Source organism: Euleptes europaea, chromosome 11 (assembly GCF_029931775.1).
Source record: "Euleptes europaea isolate rEulEur1 chromosome 11, rEulEur1.hap1, whole genome shotgun sequence".
In the NCBI taxonomy this organism is placed as follows: Eukaryota; Metazoa; Chordata; class Lepidosauria; order Squamata; family Sphaerodactylidae; genus Euleptes; species Euleptes europaea.
Genome location: NC_079322.1, coordinates 51888525 through 51910656, shown reverse-complemented (window position 1 = coordinate 51910656; position 22132 = coordinate 51888525). Strand labels below are relative to the sequence as shown.

At 46.1% G+C, this 22132-nt stretch overlaps 1 protein-coding gene across 1 annotated transcript in view; it reads right to left on the bottom strand.

Annotated features, from left to right (window-relative positions):
* Positions 1–22132, bottom strand: part of CALCR (calcitonin receptor) — a 95577-nt gene that overhangs the window by 45669 nt on the left and 27776 nt on the right. Inside the window, exons 4-6 of the mRNA XM_056857620.1 lie at positions 18743–18855; positions 6835–6926; positions 4506–4632 (exon numbers count right to left, since the gene is read on the bottom strand). Coding sequence (XP_056713598.1) covers positions 4506–4632; positions 6835–6926; positions 18743–18855 — 332 coding nt within the window. The remainder of the gene's footprint in view (positions 1–4505; positions 4633–6834; positions 6927–18742; positions 18856–22132) is intronic.

The window sequence follows — 22132 nt, the reverse complement described above, 5'->3', positions numbered from 1 at the left end:
CACCCTTCTAAGCCCATTGACTTCATTGGACACAAGTGTATTATTAGGATGGCACTGTGATGTGAATTCATGAGGCAGGCTTAGACAATGCACTCTTTCTTAGCCCCCCCCTCAAATACAGGGATAACAACAATGGCCTACCTTATAGGGTCATTGTAAACAACCACTGCAAGCAATGGTTGTAAAGAGTACAGGATGAACAATGAAAGTACTATATCAATAGTAAGTATTATTATAAGGGCCTGAATCTATTTAATCGTCATTACACTACATGCAATACATATCATCTTCCTGAAACTGAACTGCGCAAAAGATTATGAACAACCTTTACGCTTCTTCGTAAGCATCCCCAGAATAGGGAAGATGCTTTCGAAGGCTAACTTGGACAAAGACATTTCTTGATCAAGAAATTCTAGAGGCAGGAGGGATTAAGAAGGATAAAAAAAAAAGAGAGATCAATAATAGTAAACTGGAATACAGAGCTGCCTTGGTCAACAGTAAGAAAAAAACCCTCTGCCGTCTGCCCTTTGTCTGCATTCTGCCCTTTGTATTCTCAACAGGGCTGACCTTTGACAAACTGGCCACATCTAGTATTCAGTGACCAAGTTCAACAAGGATTGGACAGTTCTTTAGATCTCTTTCAGAATCTATATTCTTATCTCCCTGAACAACCTATTTATTATGACATATTTTTTGGTAAACTTCATCAGCATCATTTCCAAGACATGGCTAGTATTTGCCTATTTTAAGTCCTGATAAGACCTTCTTTGGAATACTCTTAAATTCTGGATATACTGCAATAAGTACATTCTCCCCATATTGTCATCCTTTCCTGGGAGATCAGAAGAAGCTAAAGTTTCCCTTCTCTTAGCAGACTCCTCTCGGGAGATAACCACTCAAGTAGCCAAATTTTTCCTCCGGTCTAGTGGGATTCGTTAACGGCTGATTGAAAATCTTTCCCCATAGAAGATCTTTCCTCCTCTTCTGCAAATGATTCCTCCCAGAATAATCAACTTTTATTATTTTATTTTATTATTTTAACCTAGCTTTGGTTTTTTATTCAGAGCTGATATTGTATCGAAATAAAACTTGATTGATTGATATACGGCAATATGCTGGACATTAAGAAACTATTCAAAAAAAGAGACAAAGGTTTTTGAGAACAAATGATACGAAGAGAGGCTCAAGCAACTAGATACAGTTAGTCAAAGAAAAGAAGAGCAGAAGGATGGCACATGCTAACAATGATTCAAGTATTTAAACAGGATTCAAAAAGGTGTCGAGGGGTGTTCAGCCTGATGGGGAGGACAGTGGCTTACAAAAATTATATTTGACTACTTTTTAACTAAGTAACAGGATAGAAACCAATGTATTGAATCAATGTAGCAAGCATAATTTCTATTTTATGTATGTATATTATGATTGAGATAATACTGTCTATTGCAAACGGATGCAAAACTTCCCTCCCTTCCTTTTTTTCCTTCTGTACCCCATAAAAACACAATAAAAACATATCAAAAAAATTGGAGGGCAGAGTTAAACACAATGAAAAATTTCTTAACCACTCAGAGCAATATGAGCACTGAATGCAATGCATTTTGCAGAGAGGCTGCGGAATAACATCTGCCCAGGCTGAGCGTCACAGGCTGCATAAAAGGTAGGTGAGGATGTCGCTAGCAGGAAGCCTTGAGGGTTGATTTTCCTGGCTGAACCTAAATTCTCAGCCTGATCCACTTTACTGCAAATTGGAATGTATCAAAATAGCTCACCGAAGCAGTGCGAGGTTATCGCTCCGCATATCTGAAACAGCGCTGAGAACGGGAAACTGCACAATTGGATTCCTTCCCTTATTTCAAGAAGCTGAACTATAGAGTAGAATGGCCTCGTGGGTAAACAAGTAATTTCTGCTTCCAGCGGATGGTGCAATCGGATGTTTGAATGCTGTAGGCAAGGGAGCCTGAGTTGCAAGCCAGCCAACCAGGTGAAGACTATAGGAGGAACAGAAGGAAAGATGGCATAGATGGCAGGGACGAAGGCAGGGCCAGACAGCAACCTGCCAACCCCAGTACAGGAGCAAAAGCCCTGGCAACAGCCCATGGGGCAAGTGTGGCCCAGGACCTGTGCAGTAGAACAAGGATGGGTGGCCATTGCTGTTGCTGTTAGAGGCGATGGCATTCCGGGGACTTGCACTGGGATGTCCCACTGGGGGTGGACTCTACCCTACGGGTGGGTCCAAATTCTGGGGCAGGTGGTCTGGGGGAGCCTGAGATGGGTGAAGTGAGGCTGGACTGGGTCAGCATGGCCTTGTCTAAGGAAGGAGTGAGGAAACTCCTCACATGCCCAGGGTAATGCTGATCACCACTTTAGGGTCAGGAAGCATTTTTCCTCCAGGCCACACTGGTCAGGGATCCTGGAGCCCCCCCCCCCCCATCTTCTGGGTCTGGAGTAGGGGTCACTGGAGGTGTGTTTTTTGGGGAAAGGTAGTTGTGAATTTCCTGCATTGTGCAGGGGGTTGGACTAGATGACTCTGGTGGTCCCTTCCAACGTTGTGATTCTATGATTCTAACTCCCTGAGCAAGCAGGACAGCGTGGAGCCTTTGTATGCACCTTGTGAAAGACTGATTAAAGATGGCTCACTTGAAACCTGCCTGGAATGAAGTTTATGGAGAGGACAGGAGATGGACCAACACCCCACTCCAAGCCTACTGTACTCCCTGCTACTTCAAGTAACCCAAGGCTCATCCACTCCACTTACAAATGCTTTGCCATCTTTCAAAAATCTCTCTGCACCACAGAAAATTATCATATTAGTGGGAGGATAAGGCTAGAAACCTTTTGACTTGCTAGCTTTCCGTGAAGTTTTGACAATGGGGAACATTTAAATCTGCAATTCCCTCCCTGCCATCCAAAAAGGCACAATGCACAAGGAGCTATATATAATATTTTGGAATGTGGAAGATAGTCTAAGTTTTTTTAAAAAAATTCAGAAACTTATTTTGAATTGCAGAAATAACTGTCTTCCTAGACTGTAATTTATTGGCAGTAGATTGACAACGTTTTTTTTAGCTTGTACAAGAACGTCATCTGCAAATATCAGAAGTATTTTCATATACTCGTTTGCATAAAATACACAGTGATATTTAAAAAGGGGAAATTACTCCAAATAATCTCCAGCTTTCCACTCAAACACTGATTTTCTGTAGATACCAGTGGAATTCTACTACATGGATATATGGCATGGGTGACACATAATGGTAAACTGGCTTATCGTTATATAAATGAACATGAAGGACCTCTGATAACAGGTAAAAGGTGAAGACCCTGATGGAGCCAGCCGTGTTCAACTCATAATTCAAGATAACCAAACTTGAACTGCAAATTGCAACAGCACATGAAGACATGAAGCTGCCTTATACTGAAGTCAGTATTGTCTACTCAGACCAACAGCGGCTCTCCAGGGTCTCAGGCAGGGGTCTTTCATATCACCTACTTGCCTAGTCCCTTTAAATGGAGATGCCAGGGATTGAACCTGGTACCTTCTGCATGCCAAGCAGATGCTCTACCACTGAGCTACAGCCCCTCCCAAGTGAGTCTGCTTGAGAGCTCTTATCCAGCACGCTAGACAGCCGAGGCAGCCGCCCCCCCTCCGGTCGATCTTGCTAGCAAAGCATGGCCCGGCCCGACCAAGTGACATTTATGTCATATCCGGCCCTCATAACAATTGAATTCGACACCCCTGGCCTAGATAGTCTGGAGGAGGAGCTACCAGTTCTTCCAGTTGACAGCTTGGTGTCATCTCAAATGGCAAGTGCGAGGATGCTATCGCTGACAGAGTAGCTGGAATCGTGAGCCTGAGCTAAGTGACTGCACAAGGCAGCATGAAAGAAACGAAGTCTGTTATCAGCAACATTCAGAACCCTGTTGTGGAATCCATGGCAGACAGATAGCAGTTAGTGGTGCCAATGGAAGGAAAGGTGCGCTACTGACATGAGACTGCTGTTCTGGACAGCACATGGAGTGGGATCCAGCCCAGCTTTTTGCTCAATCTCACCCAGTTCCCCTCTTTTTACAGGTTCAATCACACATGGCTTTTGTGCACACAGATCCCATGCTGCTTTATGGTTGTCAAACAGGACCACCCCTTCTTTTTTCACATGTGGATCTGCAACATATCCTTTGTAACGAATAGTTCTGCCCGGAATATTCTCCTATGATCTAATTTTTCTCTCATGGGGCGCTTTCACACCTGCTGAATAATGCACTTTCAATCCACTTTCAATGCACTTTAATGATTGTTTGCAAGTGGATTTTGCCCTTTCACACAGTAAAATTCAGCTGCAAAGTGCATTGAAAGTGGACTGAAAGTGCATGTGTGAAAGCGCCCCATGGAGTTTTTGTAGCAGAAAGAAATGTGTTGTCTCAGCTGTCTAAGCTTTCAGTTCCAGCCATTCTATCCGCTACAGATTCCCCCTTCAAAAAAGCCAGGGGGGCAGCGCAGTACTTACTGGATCTCTTTTTACCAGGCCTGGTTCAGACACGACGGCAATGAGGTAGGCGAGCGTAAACACAGAGTTAAGAACGTAAGAAAAAAACAAGTTCTTGTGCAGTGTTATCCTTTGACAGCTGAGGCTCCTGAAAGAGAAGCACCACAAATTGTAAATTAGTGTTTTGATTCTGATGTCACTTTGTTACAAGCACATGCTGGCAACTGACTTTGAAGAACGCAAACTGGCAAGAGGCAGCTGCAAAACACATGGCTGGCGCTGAAGCCCTGGGAGCGAACAAAGATTTTATTTTTTCACACTTGTTTAAAGCCACATTTTGCAGATCGCATTGTAAAAACCTCATAGCCAAAAAAGTACTCTACAGTAAATGGAGAATGTACATGAATACAGTCGATGAACTGCAGAATTACTATTCTGTAAGGACGTGTCCTTAGGAATGTTTAAATGGAAATGATGCAATCTGGTAGGAATGGGTAATCGGCAGAGTGAAGAACCTTGACTGGAACTTCCCTGGATATCAGGATATTTGGATTCGTGTTATGCATGGTTTTGATTCCTCCTCGGATGACAAGAAGAGACTGTTTCCTGTTTAATTATGGACCACATTATCCAGAAAATGGCCCATTTTTTTCACGATTTCCACACTTTGGAGCCAAATTTCTATTAGAACTAATCACAAATCGTTGCAGTGTTATATTGCTGTATGGTACTGCATACTCTTAGGTTTCCAGGCGGGCTTCCTCCTTAACTCTGGTTGCTGCTTATTCAGCATCTGGTGCGTGGAGAGCCAATGTTGACATGCCTGCTCTTGCATGCAAGGCCATGGGACAAGCCAGGATAACTACTGTGTCAGTACAAGTGGTGCAGTTCTTAACCTAAAGAGGGAGGATGGGAAAACCCCATGCAACATAACACAAAATGTTTTTTTTTTAAACTGGCCCTTTTCATGCATCCAGTTTATAAATGAAGGGGAGGGGCTGTGGCTCAGTAGTACAGCATCTGCTTGGCATGCAGAAGGTCCCAGGTTCAATCCCTGGCATCTCCAGTTAAAGGGACTAGGCAAGCAGGTGATGTGAAAGACCTCTGCCTGAGACCCTGGAGAGCTGCTGCTGGTCTGAGTAGACAGTACTGACTTTGATGGACCGAGGGTCTGATTCAGTATAAGGCAGCTTCATGTGTTCATGTGTTCAATGAAGTAAATAAACAAAATGCCCATAATAAGAATCAACCTTGCAAAAGGAGGTTCTATTTCTCTATGAATGTATAAAGTACTGTGAAATGGATGCACTCAGATCCAAATGGTCATAAATGTAAATTTGTTATTTTCAGACTAATGGCACTTTTTTTCTCTGTTAGGAGAGGCCTCAAAATGGCAGATCTGGCCATGTGGATCCATGCCACAGCAACCTTGAGGCTAGACTACTGTATGAACGCTACATGGATCTTCCCTCGAAGATGTTTACTACAGGGAGCTGGGCAGAGTATGAATACTGCAAACATTCTGCACTCACTCCATTGGTTACCAATCAGTTACTGGGTTCAAGTCAAGGTACTGGTTGTCACCTGCAAAGCCCTTCATGGTGTTGGATACACATATCTGCAGGACCGCCTCTCCTGCTCTACTCTGCTGCAACAGCTTTGCTTATCAGAGCAAAGCCTTCTGAAGGTGCCACCCTGAAAATGAGTAAGATTGACAACTGCCTGTACATGTGTATTCTCTGTTGTGGCTAGCACCTTGTGGAAAGGCCTGCCTGAGAAGGTCAGGAAGACTACCGCACTTCTATCATAATGCAAATTGTATCATATAGAATCGTTCAAGAGTGTATTTTCATAAAGGCATTAGTACTGTGGTAGAATGGAAGATTTCAGGAAGGCACTTTTAAAAAAAGGGAATAGGACTTTAGTCTATCCCGTTTATTTTATGTATTATTCTGCTGTTACTGCATTGTGTTCATCTTTTGTAATTCCATTTCCTGCATTGTTTATGGTATGTCTTATCAAGCTGTTTTTTGTTGGCATTATTTATTGGATTTCTTAGGCTTTTTGACTGCATTCTTTATATTTTGTAAACAGCCTTGAGTCTCAGTGAGAAAGGCAGGCTGTAAATGAACAAACAATAGAAGTGATAACACAGATTGCAAAACTGGTTGCAGCTTTTCATATTTAAAACAGCATGTGGATAGGATTATTTTAGGCCACTTTGCAGAGATCTTTGCTAATTAATATAATAATGCATGTCAGGGACCGGTGCAGAGACAACTGGTGAACATAACCATGGATACCCTAATCAAGTCAATGAAGAAATCCAAAACATTAAGAATATACTTACTTGAAGTAGAAGAAAATCCCCAAGGAAATCAGGAGGGAAGCTATAGATAACGCATGTCCTACTATAGCCATATAATACAGTATCATTATCATCTGAAATTTAAGAAAAAAAGAATACTAAATACAAGGCATTCAGCAGTTCTTCAGAGATGTATTAGGAAAATATAACATTACCTGATTTACCAAGGTAGATTTTTTGTGCAGAACACATGGATATGTGTGCTGGAGTCTTCCTAAAGGCTACACCAAAGTGTTTGGATGCATCCTCTAGGCTCCATGCAGGGAAGCATTCAGAAACACGATTCCCCTCCAGAAGCAGTACAGCCATGATACAACTTCAGAACTTTACCACTTTGTGCTACCCTCCTTCAGCTACGAGAGTACACTTGGCTTCATCCATTCATTACTGTGTGTAGAGCTCCTGAGGATGGGTTGGGTCCACCCTGCCTGTTCACTCAGTCTTGCCCAATTCCTCTTTTATTACAGCCTCCACCCCACACAATTTGTGTCCATGAATATCCCAAGAGCCTCAGCACAGCTTTCTTTGGTGGTCAAAAGGGACCACACCTTCCCTTTTCACCAGCAGAAAAGCTGGTTAGCTCCAACCCACGATTTCCATGTACGTTACACTTTTTGTCACAATGTGACTGTAGTCTACAGAAACTGTATGCTGCTTGAATGTTCCAGAAAAACATACTCCTTCAAATAATGCACCACTGCCTTGGTTGCCATGGACTTATTTCCCTACCATATCCCATAGTGCAGCATTCTGGAATTCTATTTTTTTTGGAGCATATTCTGCAAGCATTCTGATATGCAAAACTTTATGCTAATAGTACTGGCCACACTTTCTTAGCTTTTCACTTAGCCAATAAAAGCCCATGGCAAGGCCATACAACCCCTCTTCTATTAATCTGAAATAGAGGGGCAAGAAACTTAGGGCAAAAACGCATGGTCGCTTTAGCCTCCTTTATTCCCTGTTTCAGCCAGGATCGAATGCACATCGAATGCACGTTGTGCGAAAATAAATGCGTTCAGAAAAATTTGATCCTGGCTGAAACAGGGAATAAAGGAGGCTAAAGCGACTGTGCGTTTTCGCCCTTAGTCTCGGGGCCACTTGGAATCAGAGAGTTTGCAGCTGAAATCCTCACTATCTTCCTCCTCTCTTTATATTGTTACCAACAAAGAAGGAAAGAGAAAAGGAGAGCCAAACTGAGCATGATGAAAGCAGCTCATTTGTTTAAAGCTAGGTCTGCCCTAATATGCCACCCCTTAGTTGCTGCCCTGCTAAGGTGGCCAACTTGGAATCTACTGGGGCATAGTCCTTCTTTATAGTGGTCCCCACTTTGTGGAACAAGCACTGTGAGGAGGTGAGGGGAGTCATCTTTAGGAGGTGCAGCAAGGCCTCTTTTGTGAGGACTTGTAATGGGCTTTAAACTGCAGGCATTTTTGTGGCGAGCAGAGGGTTAAATTTTTAGCATGTTTTTAACCTTAGAATGGTAATCAGCCTTGGGCTGCAAGGGAAAGACAGGTTATGGATACAGAAGCGGTCTTAGTGATTCTAGGGTCTTGGGCAAAGGTCCAGAATCACTGCCACCACCCACTGAGGCCCTCCTGGCAGGGCCAAGCAAGTGATGGCCCTCACCTCATGTGAGGCAGATGAGATCCATGGCTTAAAGCTAGTTCCTGGAATCCCAGATGAAGCAGGCATAAGGCGGCTGCCCGAGCCCCGGGCAGGGTGGTCATGATGAGCGGCTGTCACTATGAGCAGATCACCTGACCTCTGGATGAGACGGGTGCAAATAGCAGCGGTGAGAGCATGTTCTTTTTCTCCCCCCCCCGGGGGTCAAGGAGGGTCACCCCCAGCATGGCTAAGACCATTCCTGTATAGATATTTAATAACCTGAGCATTACCTGAGCTGGATGTACAATTTTTAGAGCAAATGGAGAGAGGCAAGTGAGGAGAACTGACCCCCCCCCAGGTCCAACCACTTACTTCCCTATACCTCCTTCCCCCACAGACTACATTCCTAGCCAAACTTGCTTCAAGAGCTTTCTGAGGAGAAAAATACTGGGAAGTGTGGTGGAGGGAACAGATTGTGTTAAGGTAAACCATGGCCACTGTCAAGGTTCACTTCTGTTCATCACGTGCCACTCTCTACCGACTTACTCTCTGGGCGAAAATGCATGGTTGCTTTATCCTCCTTTAATCCCTGTTTCAGCCAGGATTCAGCCAGGATCGAACACATGCATTTCACCTAATGTGCGTTCGATCCTGGCTAAAACAGGGATTAAAGGAGGATAAAGCGACCATGTGTTTTCGCCCTATATGTCATTGGAACAGACCTTTACTTAAATAAAGGGCTATGTGATAATCACATGTAGTACGCCACTCAATGATTCATAACACAAATCTAGCTCAATTAGCATCCTCATTACGCAACTTGCTCTTTATGCAACCATGTGGGTGTTAGAAGAAAACTTTTGGAAACTCTTTTGCTAAAAAAAAATAAACAAACCACAGAAGAAATGAAAGGATGAAGGCAAAGACTCCTTTTTCAAGAAAGAGATCTTGATGTATGTGAAGCTCCCCCACCCCTTGTTGAGTGCCAATTGTTTTCAGATGCCTGGAACCTGTGCAAACAACACCCATGCTCTGCTGCATATTGTTTCTGCTTTATTCTCCTCTGCATTTAAGATGAATAACCATTCATATTTCCCCCCACGAATGACTTACTTAATAGTTGTACCTATTCATCGGCTGTCTGGCCCAATGAAACCTGCACAGATGTTCACTTGAATGCCTTTGAGATTATCATTTCTTCTTGCAGAAGAAAAGTCACAGGTTTGGTGGAAATATTAAAAGTCATAGGAAGAAACAAAGCTGCCTTATTCTTAACCAGACCATTGGTCTATCAGGACCAGTATTGTTAAATCTAACTAACAGTGGCTCTGCAGGGTGCTTCAGGCTGAGGTCTTTTGCATCACTTATTATCTTATCTATTTGAATGGAAATGCCGGGGATTGAACCTGTGATCTTCTGCATGCAAACAGACACTCTACCACTGAGCCATATCCTCTCCCCATCATGAGTGCAGCGCAGTTTGAAATAATAAGCATTTATTACAAATGTCATGTGCTCCGACCACACATTTTTATTCTGAGTTATACCCCATGACTCAAAATGATTAATCCATTTGCAATTCAAAATAAGATGTGATTTTTGAGCATCTATACACTTGCCATTTATCACACTAGGCAGCAGACGCTCATTCTTAGCAGTTGATTATTTAGTGTGCAGTCCTAAGAATACTTTCCTGGGAGTAAAAGCCATTGAGAAGTCTTCAGTAGGATTCTGAGTAAACCTGCTTAGTACTGCCTTCCAAGTCCCCAACACTAATGAAACTGTTGTGATTGCTAAAAATGACTTGGATTTTCTGTTAATGTAATTATAAAGCCATTAGAGCTGCTGCAGCTTCCTTCTCTTCCATAAGGGAACCCATGTTGGTAAATGTAGGCCACACAATGTACATATAGGGAAAGAAGCATTATACAGCTGCTTAGACAACATGCTGCGTTCTCCTATAGCCAGAACATCCTAGTGGCAGTACAGAGAAGGCACACGTGCCAAGAAAAAACAACAACCATGGAAGCCAATTTAGAACCCTTGATAAAAAATTATCTTTAAAAATCGACAACAATTACTGATGCCACTCATAATTGGTGACTCTGCTACTATTTAGAACACAGAGACTTGGCTCTGCTTGTGTTTAGCACCTGTGCCATTTCCAAGCTTTTCAAAATGCTCTTTTTCTGGCTGCTAAGAGTTATTCGCTAGGGGTTCAAGCTCCTTGCTGCACAGCTTCAATGAGAATGGTCTCTTAACCTTTTAAATAAAAGTACCAGCTGGCAAATGCCAGCAAGCCAACTTGCTGCTCACTCACAGAATTGTCCTAATTGTGTGTGTGTGTGATCTGACTCCCTTTTCCTTAAAGAAATGTGTGCGTAGTCTGTATATTCCCTATCTCCAGTAATGGGATGTACATATCCTGAACACTTTTTTTAAAAAAAGACAGAATAGTTGACAAGTCTCTTGCGATCAAAGCAACTTCCAGCTACATCCTTTAATGGGGGAACAAAGCCCGTGGCTCTGGCTCTAATCTACTGCTAAGTGACATTTGCGGCAATGCAACAGAGCCCACAAAGGTCACATGTACTGCCCAAACTATGATAAAACAGGCAGTTGTGAAAACAAATAAAGAAAAGGTGTATGCAGACATGATTGGACTAAGTCGCTTTCTCCAAATGCTAATGCATTTTTTTTATTGGCTGGGGAGGAGGATGGGCCGCTCTGCTGGAACCTATGAGCAAGGAAAAGGGGTGGGAGGAGGGGTCAGCAGAGATCTTCCATGCAGGCAGGCAGTCATAACTACCTCTAACCACATACTATTGCTGTTGTAAACACTGTAGGAGACATCACAGCACTATTCCATCACAGCACTCTTCTGCAGCCAGACTACCCGATGGGATGACTGCACACATACTACGCAGGGGATTGCTTTTAGACAGGCTTCAGTTGGCTTGAGAGAGCGACCGGGGAGACTATTTGTGAGGGCCATGTGTTTCTGACTTTTCCGTATCCTCTATCTCAACCCCTTTGAACTCGTAAAAGCAGTTCACACCTCCCTATGCTTTCCTGGGACCCGGCGCCTCATCCATCTTTCCCAGGTGCCGCTTTTCCCTCCCCTGCTGCGCTTCCTGCATACACTCCCTCAGGCCGAATTCGGCCTTGAAGATCTGATAGCCCTCCCTGGAACCGTTTGATGTTTTGTATTGCACCAATCTGTCTTGTAACTTCCCATAACAGAAGTGTGAACCCCAATGCCCTGTAGTAGATATATTCTGTAACCCTGATAAGCTAGCTCACTTGCAACTTTTAAACTCGTGTCTGCCTAGTACCATCTGAAGCTTTCAATAAATCCTTTGTTTCTGCATCCAAGTCTGAGCAAGTGATTTTGCGAAGTTAGCACAGTTTGGTTGGGACTCTCACATTAAGTTGCAAGTCTTTGCCTCTTCGTTCTACGCCTGTACCTTACCGGACAGTCATGCGAGACGGCGAGGAGCCACCTTCTTCGCCCGAGAAACCGGAGGAGCCTGCGGCCCCGGAACTACCCGACCCCGAGCCGCCGGCGGGCGACACCAAACGAAAGGTGCCCGGAGGTGGGGGCACGAAGCCCAAAAACACCTTTAACTCCTGGCTGGACTCTCCCAAAGGGTGGTCGCTCTCCCGGACCGAGGCGAAAGCACGCCGGATGGCGTTTCCCAGCACGGGCCTCGAAGACGACCCCGTGCGAAAGGAGGTCCTGACACAGTTCCAGATGGATGAGGAGCGGAGGCGATGGCAGGAGGAACGCCAGGCCTTGCTGGAGCGGATGGACACCATGCAGACCCTAATGTGCGAGATGGCTACCGCACTGGACGCGCTGAAGGTGCAGCCCCCCTCCGGTAACCCCCCTGACGGGACCCCGGCAGTTCCCCCCGTTCCTCCCAGCGCTCCGGCCTGCCGTGACCTGAAGATCACGTATGATGGGTCGGGGGATCAGTTGACCTTCTTTATGGTCCAAGTGGACATTTTTATGCGGGAGCAGGGCCGGACATTTACCTCTGAAGAGTCCCAGGTCCAGTATGTGGCCTCCCTCCTGCAAGGCGAAGCGGCCGCGTGGATGGTGTTACAATACGAGCTCCGCTCCCCTGTGCTGCGAAGCCTGGATGAGTTCATGATTGCTATCCGAAATCGGTTCGAGGACCCGAACCTGGGGGAGCGGGCCAAGGCTACTCTGATGCAGCTACGCCAAGGGACTAAGTCGGTGGCGCAGTATGCGAGCGGATTCCAGTCGCTATCGAGCAGAATTTTGGATTGGAGCGAGGCTACCCGGGTGCAGTGCTTCAGAGAAGGGCTGAACCCGGACCTGCAACATTGGGCCTTCATGCAAGGTAATCCCCTGGACGTCGAGGGTTGGGTGCGCCATGCCACCGATATCGAAAATCGGAAGCAACTCCTGACCCTGTCCAAACAGCGCACCGGCCGCGACTTTAAGCCGAGGGGGGACAGACCAGGCGGTACCAGAGACTCCCGAACCCCGGGCGGCGGCGGCCCCTCGACAGCCGAATGCCGCAAGCGCTTCGAAACAGGGGTGTGCTTAGTGTGTGGAGGTAAGGGTCACTTCGCCTCGCAATGCCCGTCCCGCTCCGGACGTCCGACTCCTCCTCGCCCGACCCCGACCGAACCGGAGAAGACCCCGGCGGAGGGCCAACCTCGACGCCGAAGCGGCGCACCTGGACGCCGGAGCGCACCCTCCGCGCTGCACGCGCGCACTCAAGATGGAGCCTCCACCTCTACTGGTCCATCGGGACCCAGGATTACAAATGCAGCCTTTGACTCGGCCGAGTCACGGATTACAACTACCACGTCCCCATCATCCAGTGAGGAAGAAGAGTGGGAGATGCCGGCAAAAAACGCCGTCGGTCTGCTGTAAGAGGGGCTCCTCAGCAGACCGCTCCGATTGTTGTGCAAGGAGCTCCACCGATGGTAAGCGCCCAAGAGGATAATGTGTACATTAGGGTCCACCTTTCCTTGCCCAGAGGGGGTCCAGTATTAGAATTCCCCGCGCTAGTCGATTCTGGGTGCGCCCGCACCTTAATTAGTGAGGAAGCGGCCAAGAGACTACACGTCCGGCGCAAGCGGCTCCCAGGTCCTCTCCGGTTCTCGCAGATGGACGGTAGTGACTTTAAAAAGGGACCCGTCACTCACCGCACCGCTGCGGTGATTATGGCTGTTGGGGAACATTGGGAAAGGCTTTACTTTACCATCGCCCCCATAGTCGCCCCCGTAGTTTTGGGGATGAATTGGTTACAGGGACACAACCCTTCCATTGACTGGGTTAAACGGACGCTCACGTTTCCCGAGGACCCCTGCGAAATGCATGATAAAGACCGAGTGCTTTGCACTCCGGCCGCCGCGTTGGTGGGGTCCCCCGTACCCGTCACTACTCCACCCCACCTACCCTCCGAATATTCCCAGTTCGCCGATGTGTTCGATGTGAGGGAATGTGATGAACTGCCCCCACACCGAGAAACCGACTGCGCCATTGAGATCGTAGGAGATGGCAAGTTGTCCAAGGGAAAGGTCTACCCCATGAGCCCAAATGAGAAAGCGGTGTTGCGGGACTATTTGGACATTAACTTGGCAAGGGGCTTCATACGTCCATCCAAGGCTCCGTACTCTGCCCCCGCCTTCTTTGTCAAAAAGAAAACGGGCGATTTGAGACTGTGCATTGACTTTCGTAGACTGAACACTGTCACTCAGTCTAACGCTTACCCCCTCCCTCTCATTCCAGACCTTCTTGCGCAATTGAAGGAAGGCCGAATCTTCACCAAATTGGATTTGGTGGAAGCCTACCACCGCATCCGCATTAAGGAGGGGGACGAACCTAAGACGGCCTTCTCAAGTTGTTTTGGCATGTTTGAATATTTAGTGATGCCGTTCGGACTTTCAGGAGCTCCGAGTGTGTTCATGCAATTGATTAATGACGTTTTACATGATTTGTTATTTCGGGGGGGGGGGTGGTATTTTTAGATGATATCCTCATTTATTCTGATACCATGGAAGAACATGTCCGACTGGTGCGCGAAGTTCTCCAACGGCTGCGAGAACACAAATTGTATGCTAAAGTGTCAAAATGTGCATTCCACCAACCCTCCATCACTTTCCTGGGCTATGTAATTTCCCACCAGGGTTTGGAAATGGATCCCGAAAAGGTTCGGGCGGTAAGGGATTGGGAACCCCCCACCACACGCCGGCAACTGCAACAATTTTTGGGCTTTGCCAACTTTTACCGCAATTTCATCCCCAATTTCACACAGGTTGCCCTCCCCCTCACTTCCCTTTTGCGTACCAAGGGGAAGGGGGCAAACGCCGCTCTACCCTCGGCCCGTTTGCAATGGTCCCCTCCCTGCCAGCAAGCATTCGAGAAACTGAAACTGCTCTTTTCATCTGAGCCGGTTCTGGCCCACCCGGACTGCAATAAGCCGTTCGTAGTCCAGGTGGACACCTCGGACGTGGCCATGGGAGGGGCTCTCCTGCAGCGGGACGAAAGCGGGATCTTGAGGCCGTGCGCCTACTTCTCCAAAAAGTTTTCCCAGTCCGAGATCAACTGGGCTATTTGGGAGAAGGAGGCGGCGGCGGTGAAGCATGCTCTCACCATTTGGAGGCATTTCTTGGAAGGAGCAGAATTTCCGTTTGAGGTGTGTACCGATCACAACAATTTGGAAGCTCTCAAGGGGGCTAGAAAGCTCAACGCCAAACAAATTCGTTGGGCTCAATTTTTCGCTAAATTCCGTTTCACCCTCAAACATGTTCCCGGAAAAGAAAACGCCCTGGCGGATGCCCTGTCTCGGCTCCCCCAGTACCGTAACGATTTTGACCGTCCTGTGGACTCCCTGTTCACTCCCGAACAACGGGGGGAGATCCCAGGACTAGCCGTCACCACCCGGTCCCAAGCCCGCCGGCCGGGGGATCCCCTACTCAAAGGTATCCCGGATGCTTTTCAGCATCGACTCCGAGACGCATCTCTGCGAGAGGCGGAGCAGCAGATTCTCCCCGCCGGCATGGAGCAGCGGGAGTCCTGGTGGGTGCAGGGTGGCAAACTCTATGTCCCGACATCTCTCCGCAAGGAGGTCCTGGGGCTGGTCCACGGAGCCAAACTAGCGGGTCATTTTGGGTTTGTAAAGACTCTGCATTTGGTGAGACGGCAATTTTGGTGGCCAGGTATGAGAGCGGATGTAGAACTGTACGTTCGTAGCTGCCCCATCTGCGCCACAGCCAAAAAGAGGATGGGAAAACCCCCAGGGCTCCTAAAACCCTTAGAAACACCCGCCAGACCATGGGAGGTGATCGCCATGGATTTTATCACTGACCTACCCCTCAGCCGGGGCAAAACAGTCCTATGGGTAATCACGGACCTTTTCTCTAAACAGGTCCACTTTGTTCCCTGCTCCGGACTCCCCTCGGCCTAGGGGTTGGCCAAAATGTTCGTCACCCATGTCCTGAGACTTCACTCGATCCCCAGAAAGGTCCTCTCCGACAGGGGGGTCCAGTTCGTCGCCAAGTTCTGGCGGGCCTTCCTAAAACTGATGGGGGTGGAGGAGCAAGGCCTCTCCTCTGCTTACCACCCCCAAACTGATGGGCAAACTGAGCGAGTAAATGCCGTGGTCGAGTGTTATCTCCGTTGTTATGTCAATTACCACCAGGATGACTGGGTTGACTTATTACCTTTCGCCGAGTATGCCTACAACAATGCCCCCCACTCCTCCACCGGTTTTAGCCCTTTTCAAGTGGTGTACGGGACAGACTTCGGCCCTTTCGGCTCTGCCCCCGTCACCCCAGAACTTGAAGCAGTCCCGGAGGTCCAAGAGTGGGTGCAGGTGGTCCGATCGACTTGGCCCTGGTTGCAAAAAAACCTGGAACGGGCCAAGCGCAAATACAAGGAGCAAGCCGATAAACATCGATCCCCGGGTTGGGAGCTTAAGGTGGGGGAACAGGTTTATCTCTCCACCAAAAACCTGCGCTCCCTCCGACCCTGCAAAAAGCTTAATGATCGGTACGTGGGGCCTTTCCCCATCACTCGGGTGATCAATGAGGTGACAGTGGAATTGGAGCTGCCAAAGACCCTTAGGGGAGTTCACCCCGTTTTTCACATAAGTTTGCTCAAACCTTACGTGCCTGCTCCCCAGTTCCACTCTCCCCCCAAACCCGAAGTCCCTACAGTAGTGGGCGGGGATACACATTTAGAAGTGTCTAAGGTCTTGGATTCCAAATGGAAGAAAGGGAAATTGTTCTATTTTGTCCGATGGAAACATCTGGGACCTGCACACGATGAATGGGTAGCCGCCCCCCACATGGCGGCCCCCCGACTGGTTCACGAATTCCACTGCGCCTACCCTGATAAGCCTCGGCCTCCCGACCTTGCGGGAGGGGGGCCTTAAGGGGGGCAGAATGTGAGGGCCATGTGTTTCTGACTTTTCCGTATCCTCTATCTCAACCCCTTTGAACTCGTAAAAGCAGTTCACACCTCCCTATGCTTTCCTGGGACCCGGCACCTCATCCATCTTTCCCAGGTGCCGCTTTTCCCTCCCCTGCTGCGCTTCCTGCATACACTCCCTCAGGCCGAATTCGGCCTTGAAGATCCGATAGCCCTAACTGTCTCCCTGGGACCGTTTGATGTTTTGTATTGCACCAATCTGTCTTGTAACTTCCCATAACAGAAGTGTGAACCCCAATGCCCTGTAGTAGATATATTCTGTAACCCTGATAAGCTAGCTCACTTGCAACTTTTAAACTCGTGTCTGCCTAGTACCATCTGAAGCTTTCAATAAATCCTTTGTTTCTGCATCCAAGTCTGAGCAAGTGATTTTGCGAAGTTAGCACAGTTTGGTTGGGACTCTCACACTATTGCTGCAACAGCAATCCTCACTTCTTCTAAGTATCCCAGCTTTTCGCTAAGGCCGGATTAAAACACAATGCTGGTGAGGCAAGAGATCTTACCCATGTGGCTTTGCAAGGGGCCAGCGTCTCGTTTAAACGGGGCTGCAACCCACACAAAGCGGCTATGCAGGCTTAGATGGCACATCAGAGATCTGAAGCCCATGTGAGGGGTGAGTGCTAGCTTACAACTGATCTCCAGACTACAGAAATCAGTTTCACTGGAGGAAATGGCAATTCGGAGGATGGACTCTGTGACATCACATCCCTGCTGAGCTCCTTTCCCTCCCAAACTCAGAAGGCATTGCCCCTAAATCTACAGGATCTTCCAAAGCCATAGCTGGCAATCCTACTTGTGCAAAATTGCATGGCTAAAATCTTTGGTCCTGTCAGCATCAACACTTATTTTAATATACGTATTTGGAAGGCTCCTTGAAGGCCATATAGGAGTCATTACCATTATTTGGTTTTAACTTGTATTAAACTTACCGTATGTGTACTTAGACAACTTTTTAATGGTTTAGCTTTTAATTATATTTTTAGCCTTGTTAGTTGTTGTTGTTTTTTGCTTGACCTTCTAGGTACGGTACTTAATATTGTCCAATGATGTCAGCAAACATCAAAAGAAGGCCTGCTATGAGACATGAGTACTAGGTTTTTGTTGATGGATAGAATCCTGGATCTTACTGAGCATGTTGCTGAGTATCTTGCTATTGTTATGAAGATAAAGAGAGAGAGAGAGAGAATGGTGGTATAGGATAAGAACTGTGACTATAGATATGTACCAGTGTATTTGACATTAAAGGGTTTGGATGGCATTATCTGCCTATTATATGAGAAGGAGACATTTAGCAATTTTATTGAAGCAGATGGATAGCTCATGATAGAATATGATTTTCCTTTGGTGTTTGTATTATTGCATGTTAAAATGCTGTTATTATGCCAATAAAGGTTTATGCATGTATGTATGGCCTGCTATGAAATTAGAGGTCATGCAGCCTTTTTTGGGAGTGGGGGAAGGGTCAGTTACTTTTACTCTCTCATGATACCCTTTTCCCAAGCATGTAATAGATGCCTCTTCAATACACAACAAAAGTATTTTTTTTGTTTTGTGCAGATATTTATTGCAAATTTTAATTGATGAGTTCTCAATTTTATCATCTCCTTATTATTGCAGCAAAATGCACAATAAATGTTTGAATACATTCACAGATAATTGGAGATGAAGTTATTCTAAGTCTTCCCCTACACACACACACACACACACACGTGTGCGTAGCCAGGGGCAGTCCAACTCTCTACATCACAACTTTTTTCTATGTAGAATCTAAGCAGCAGCCAGAGTCATATGGATATTTTAACAGCCTACCTTGCGTTTTTCATTTGTGAACGAATTACACCGTGTGTAATCAGACCAAGTTCGGTTGTTTTCGGGATGCCGGAACCAGTTTCCATTCTCATCACAGGACTTTGAGGCCGTCTCTGTGAATTAAAAAAGGCAGTGGGTGTAATTCATTTAGCAGGATAAGTCTACACACTTAGTATTTAAACATCTAATTAGTTATAGATGACATTTCACTCTCATTCATTAACTCAGTGAAAACAGGCAATAAAATACCACAGCACTCATGTTCACTTTGCTAGAGTTGAATAACCAAATATGGCCAAAACATTATGATGAGCTGGATCTAGACATTTGTTTCCATGGCCACAACAACCCCTGTCTGCACAGCATGAATCTCTCATCTTCCCCCTCAAGTGGCATCCTAAAATATCTTTGGATTTTGGGGAGCAATCTGGACTGCCCAGAAGGAGGAAAAACCAGCTTGCGCCTACAGAAGTTCTTGTGCCTACAGAAATGCCCATCTGGATCCAAGCTAAAAACTACATCCTAGTATTGTCCTGTTTGTACCTGCTGTGCTTTCTGAGTCTCTAGTATTGGAATGATGTAACCAGTAAAGATACTGGGATGGATTGGTCATGGTCCCCCAGTGGTACTTGGTCATCTAATGAATGACAGGGGCCATGTTGTCCTCCTTTCTAGCACAACCTCAAGCCAACTGATGGTTGGAGTGGAGCTTGGCTAGCAGACTAGAGAGACTGTGTTGCCCTGCAGGCACCTGGTCAATCTGGACTTTCCACTATGGTCAGTTTCTTCCTGGGAGGGGAGGGTAACCTCAGTCTGATTCGATGAATAGCTGCAATGGTACAGCTGCTCACATGGATACTGGAGAGTATCCATTCCCACCTACCTACCAATTAGTTTCTTTTGAATCTAGTGGTGCTACTGGCTGTAATTGCAACTCAAGGCATGCCACATATTTTTGTGACAGAAACTGGGAACTGAGATTTGTTGTTGTTAAGTGCCATCAAGTTGCTTCCGACTCATGGCAACCCTATGAATGGAAGTCCTCCAAAATGTCCTATCTTTGACAGCCTTGCTCAGATCTTGCAAATTGAAGGCTGTGGCTTCCTTTATTGAGTCAATCCATCTCTTGTTGGGTCTTCCTCTTTTCCTGCTGCCCTCAACTTTTCCTAGGATGACTGTTGTTGTCTCATGACGTGACTGAGATAGAGAACACAAAAACAATCGGTGTGGTTCTACGCAGGCCTGCTCACGTCCCAAAGAGACAATACGTTTTGCTTTGGGGTCTCCATGACTCAGCTCTGATCTTCTCACAGACCAACAGTACCTTCTGGGAACTAAGTTCCCACGTGTGCCGGGACCGGATTCAGATTGGGACTGTGGCATGGGGGGAGGAGGGGCTCCCGCCTCCCCCCTTGCTGATTTCCAGTCCCAAAACAGACCCAGAGGATGTTGTTTGCCATGTTGGAGGACTGCATGTGTATTGATGGGATACATGTGCAGCCCCCCCCAATGGGGCAAATAATCCCTCTCCATAGCTGTTTCATGCCAGGATAACAGTGCTACTCATGGCAAAATGTTTGGATCTCCTAAATAAATCTCATTTTATTCAGTGGGACTTCCTCCCAGGAACGTGTTGCAGCCAAATTTGGATTGCAGTCAATTTCTCCTCACAATATAGGGAGATAAAATCTACTTGAAGTTATACAAAGTGTTTCTGCATTACAGAATTTAGAAATGTAAAATCATAATATGTAATTGGCAGTTAAGAAATAATGCATGCAATATATGCATACAGAATGTTACTCTATTTCCACTTCATTCTCCTATATGCTCCCTGAAGCATTCCCAGAGCAGGCATTTATCAACAGTGTACCATTATCATGTCATGTTAAAAGGCCATTGCTCACAGGACTGGCTGACTGCTGTACTTGGAAAACATGAATGTGCACTTTGTACATAACATAACTACTTTTTTGAGAGGAAACATCCATTTTAAGGTAATTTTAAGCTGATCGCCATGTTTTGGGAAGGAACAGGAAGGGGACTACATTTCCCAGGGGACATCAAGACACTGGAAAGCAAAGATGGGGGGAGAGAGATCCTCCATCCAACCACTGACTGGGCAGCCATTGCCACCATCAACTTGGCGCTACCCCCATAAGCAGCTGCAGCAGTTAGGGTTGCCAACTCTGGCTTGGAAAATTCCTGGAGATTTGGGGACAGTGCCTGGGGAACGACTTCTGTTTCTCCTAAACTCTATGGTATATCATAGAGCCTGTCCTTCAAAGCTCATGTTTTCTCCAGGAGAACTGATCTCCATAGCCTGGAGATCAGTTGTAATTCCAGGAGAACTCCAACCCCCACCTGGAGGCTTAGCAACCCCAGAAGCAGCAAACACAACCATTCTGCATCCCACTGTAAATTCCACTGAGGAAGGTGAAGGAGGGGAAGAAAAATAGTAATGACTGAACAAACTGCATCTATTAATTTGCCATTATCAGAAGCTAAGCAGGGTCAGCCCTGGTTAGTATTTGGATGGGAGACCACCAAAAAATACCAGGGTTGCTCTGCAGAGGAAGGCACTGGCAAACCACCTCTGTTAGTCTCTTGCCGTGAAAACCCCAAAAGGGGTCGCCATAAGTCGACTGCAACTTGACGGCACTTTACACACACACACATTCTCCTTCCCTTGCCCTAACGAAACAATCTGGCCTTTTCCAGTCCATGCTTTCATTCATTTGTAATGCCATGACTTCAAGCTACCTGGCTCTTTTGGCCTCTAATTCACACCTGCTCAGGACTCATATCAATGGTTATATCATACTTTGTTTTATTTATTCATTTATTTATGAAATCTTATAAATTTATTCATGGAAACCAGGTAATGTCTCCAGGTTCTACATATCTGATTTGAGAACAGCTATTTTTAATATTTTAAATTTGTTTTAAGATTTTTATTTCCTGACCATCTCAGAACCCAAGGAAGATGAATCCTGGACTTGCTGTTTGCTTTGGAAAAGTGATGTGTTGGGAAAGAAACAAATGGGTACCAAGTTAGAATCACTCTTCTAATCCTACTGTCCTTTCTGTCACTTTACTCATCTTACAGACCTTATACATTTTAATGTGAATTACTAATGTGCTATGTTGCAAGCTCACACATTTATCATCTTGCAGTAATATAAGCAATCTAACATTATTATTATTAGCATTCCAAGCATGTGTATATTTAGAGGAATTTACACTGCATATAAAACCAAGGTACCCCCTTCTACGTCCATTGAACTGTAACTGTCCTTAGGACTACATGGCTTTTTTATTTTGTAAGCCAACACGAGCAGGTTCCTGAAGAGCATAAAAATGTTCTAACAGATAATAAAGATAATAAAC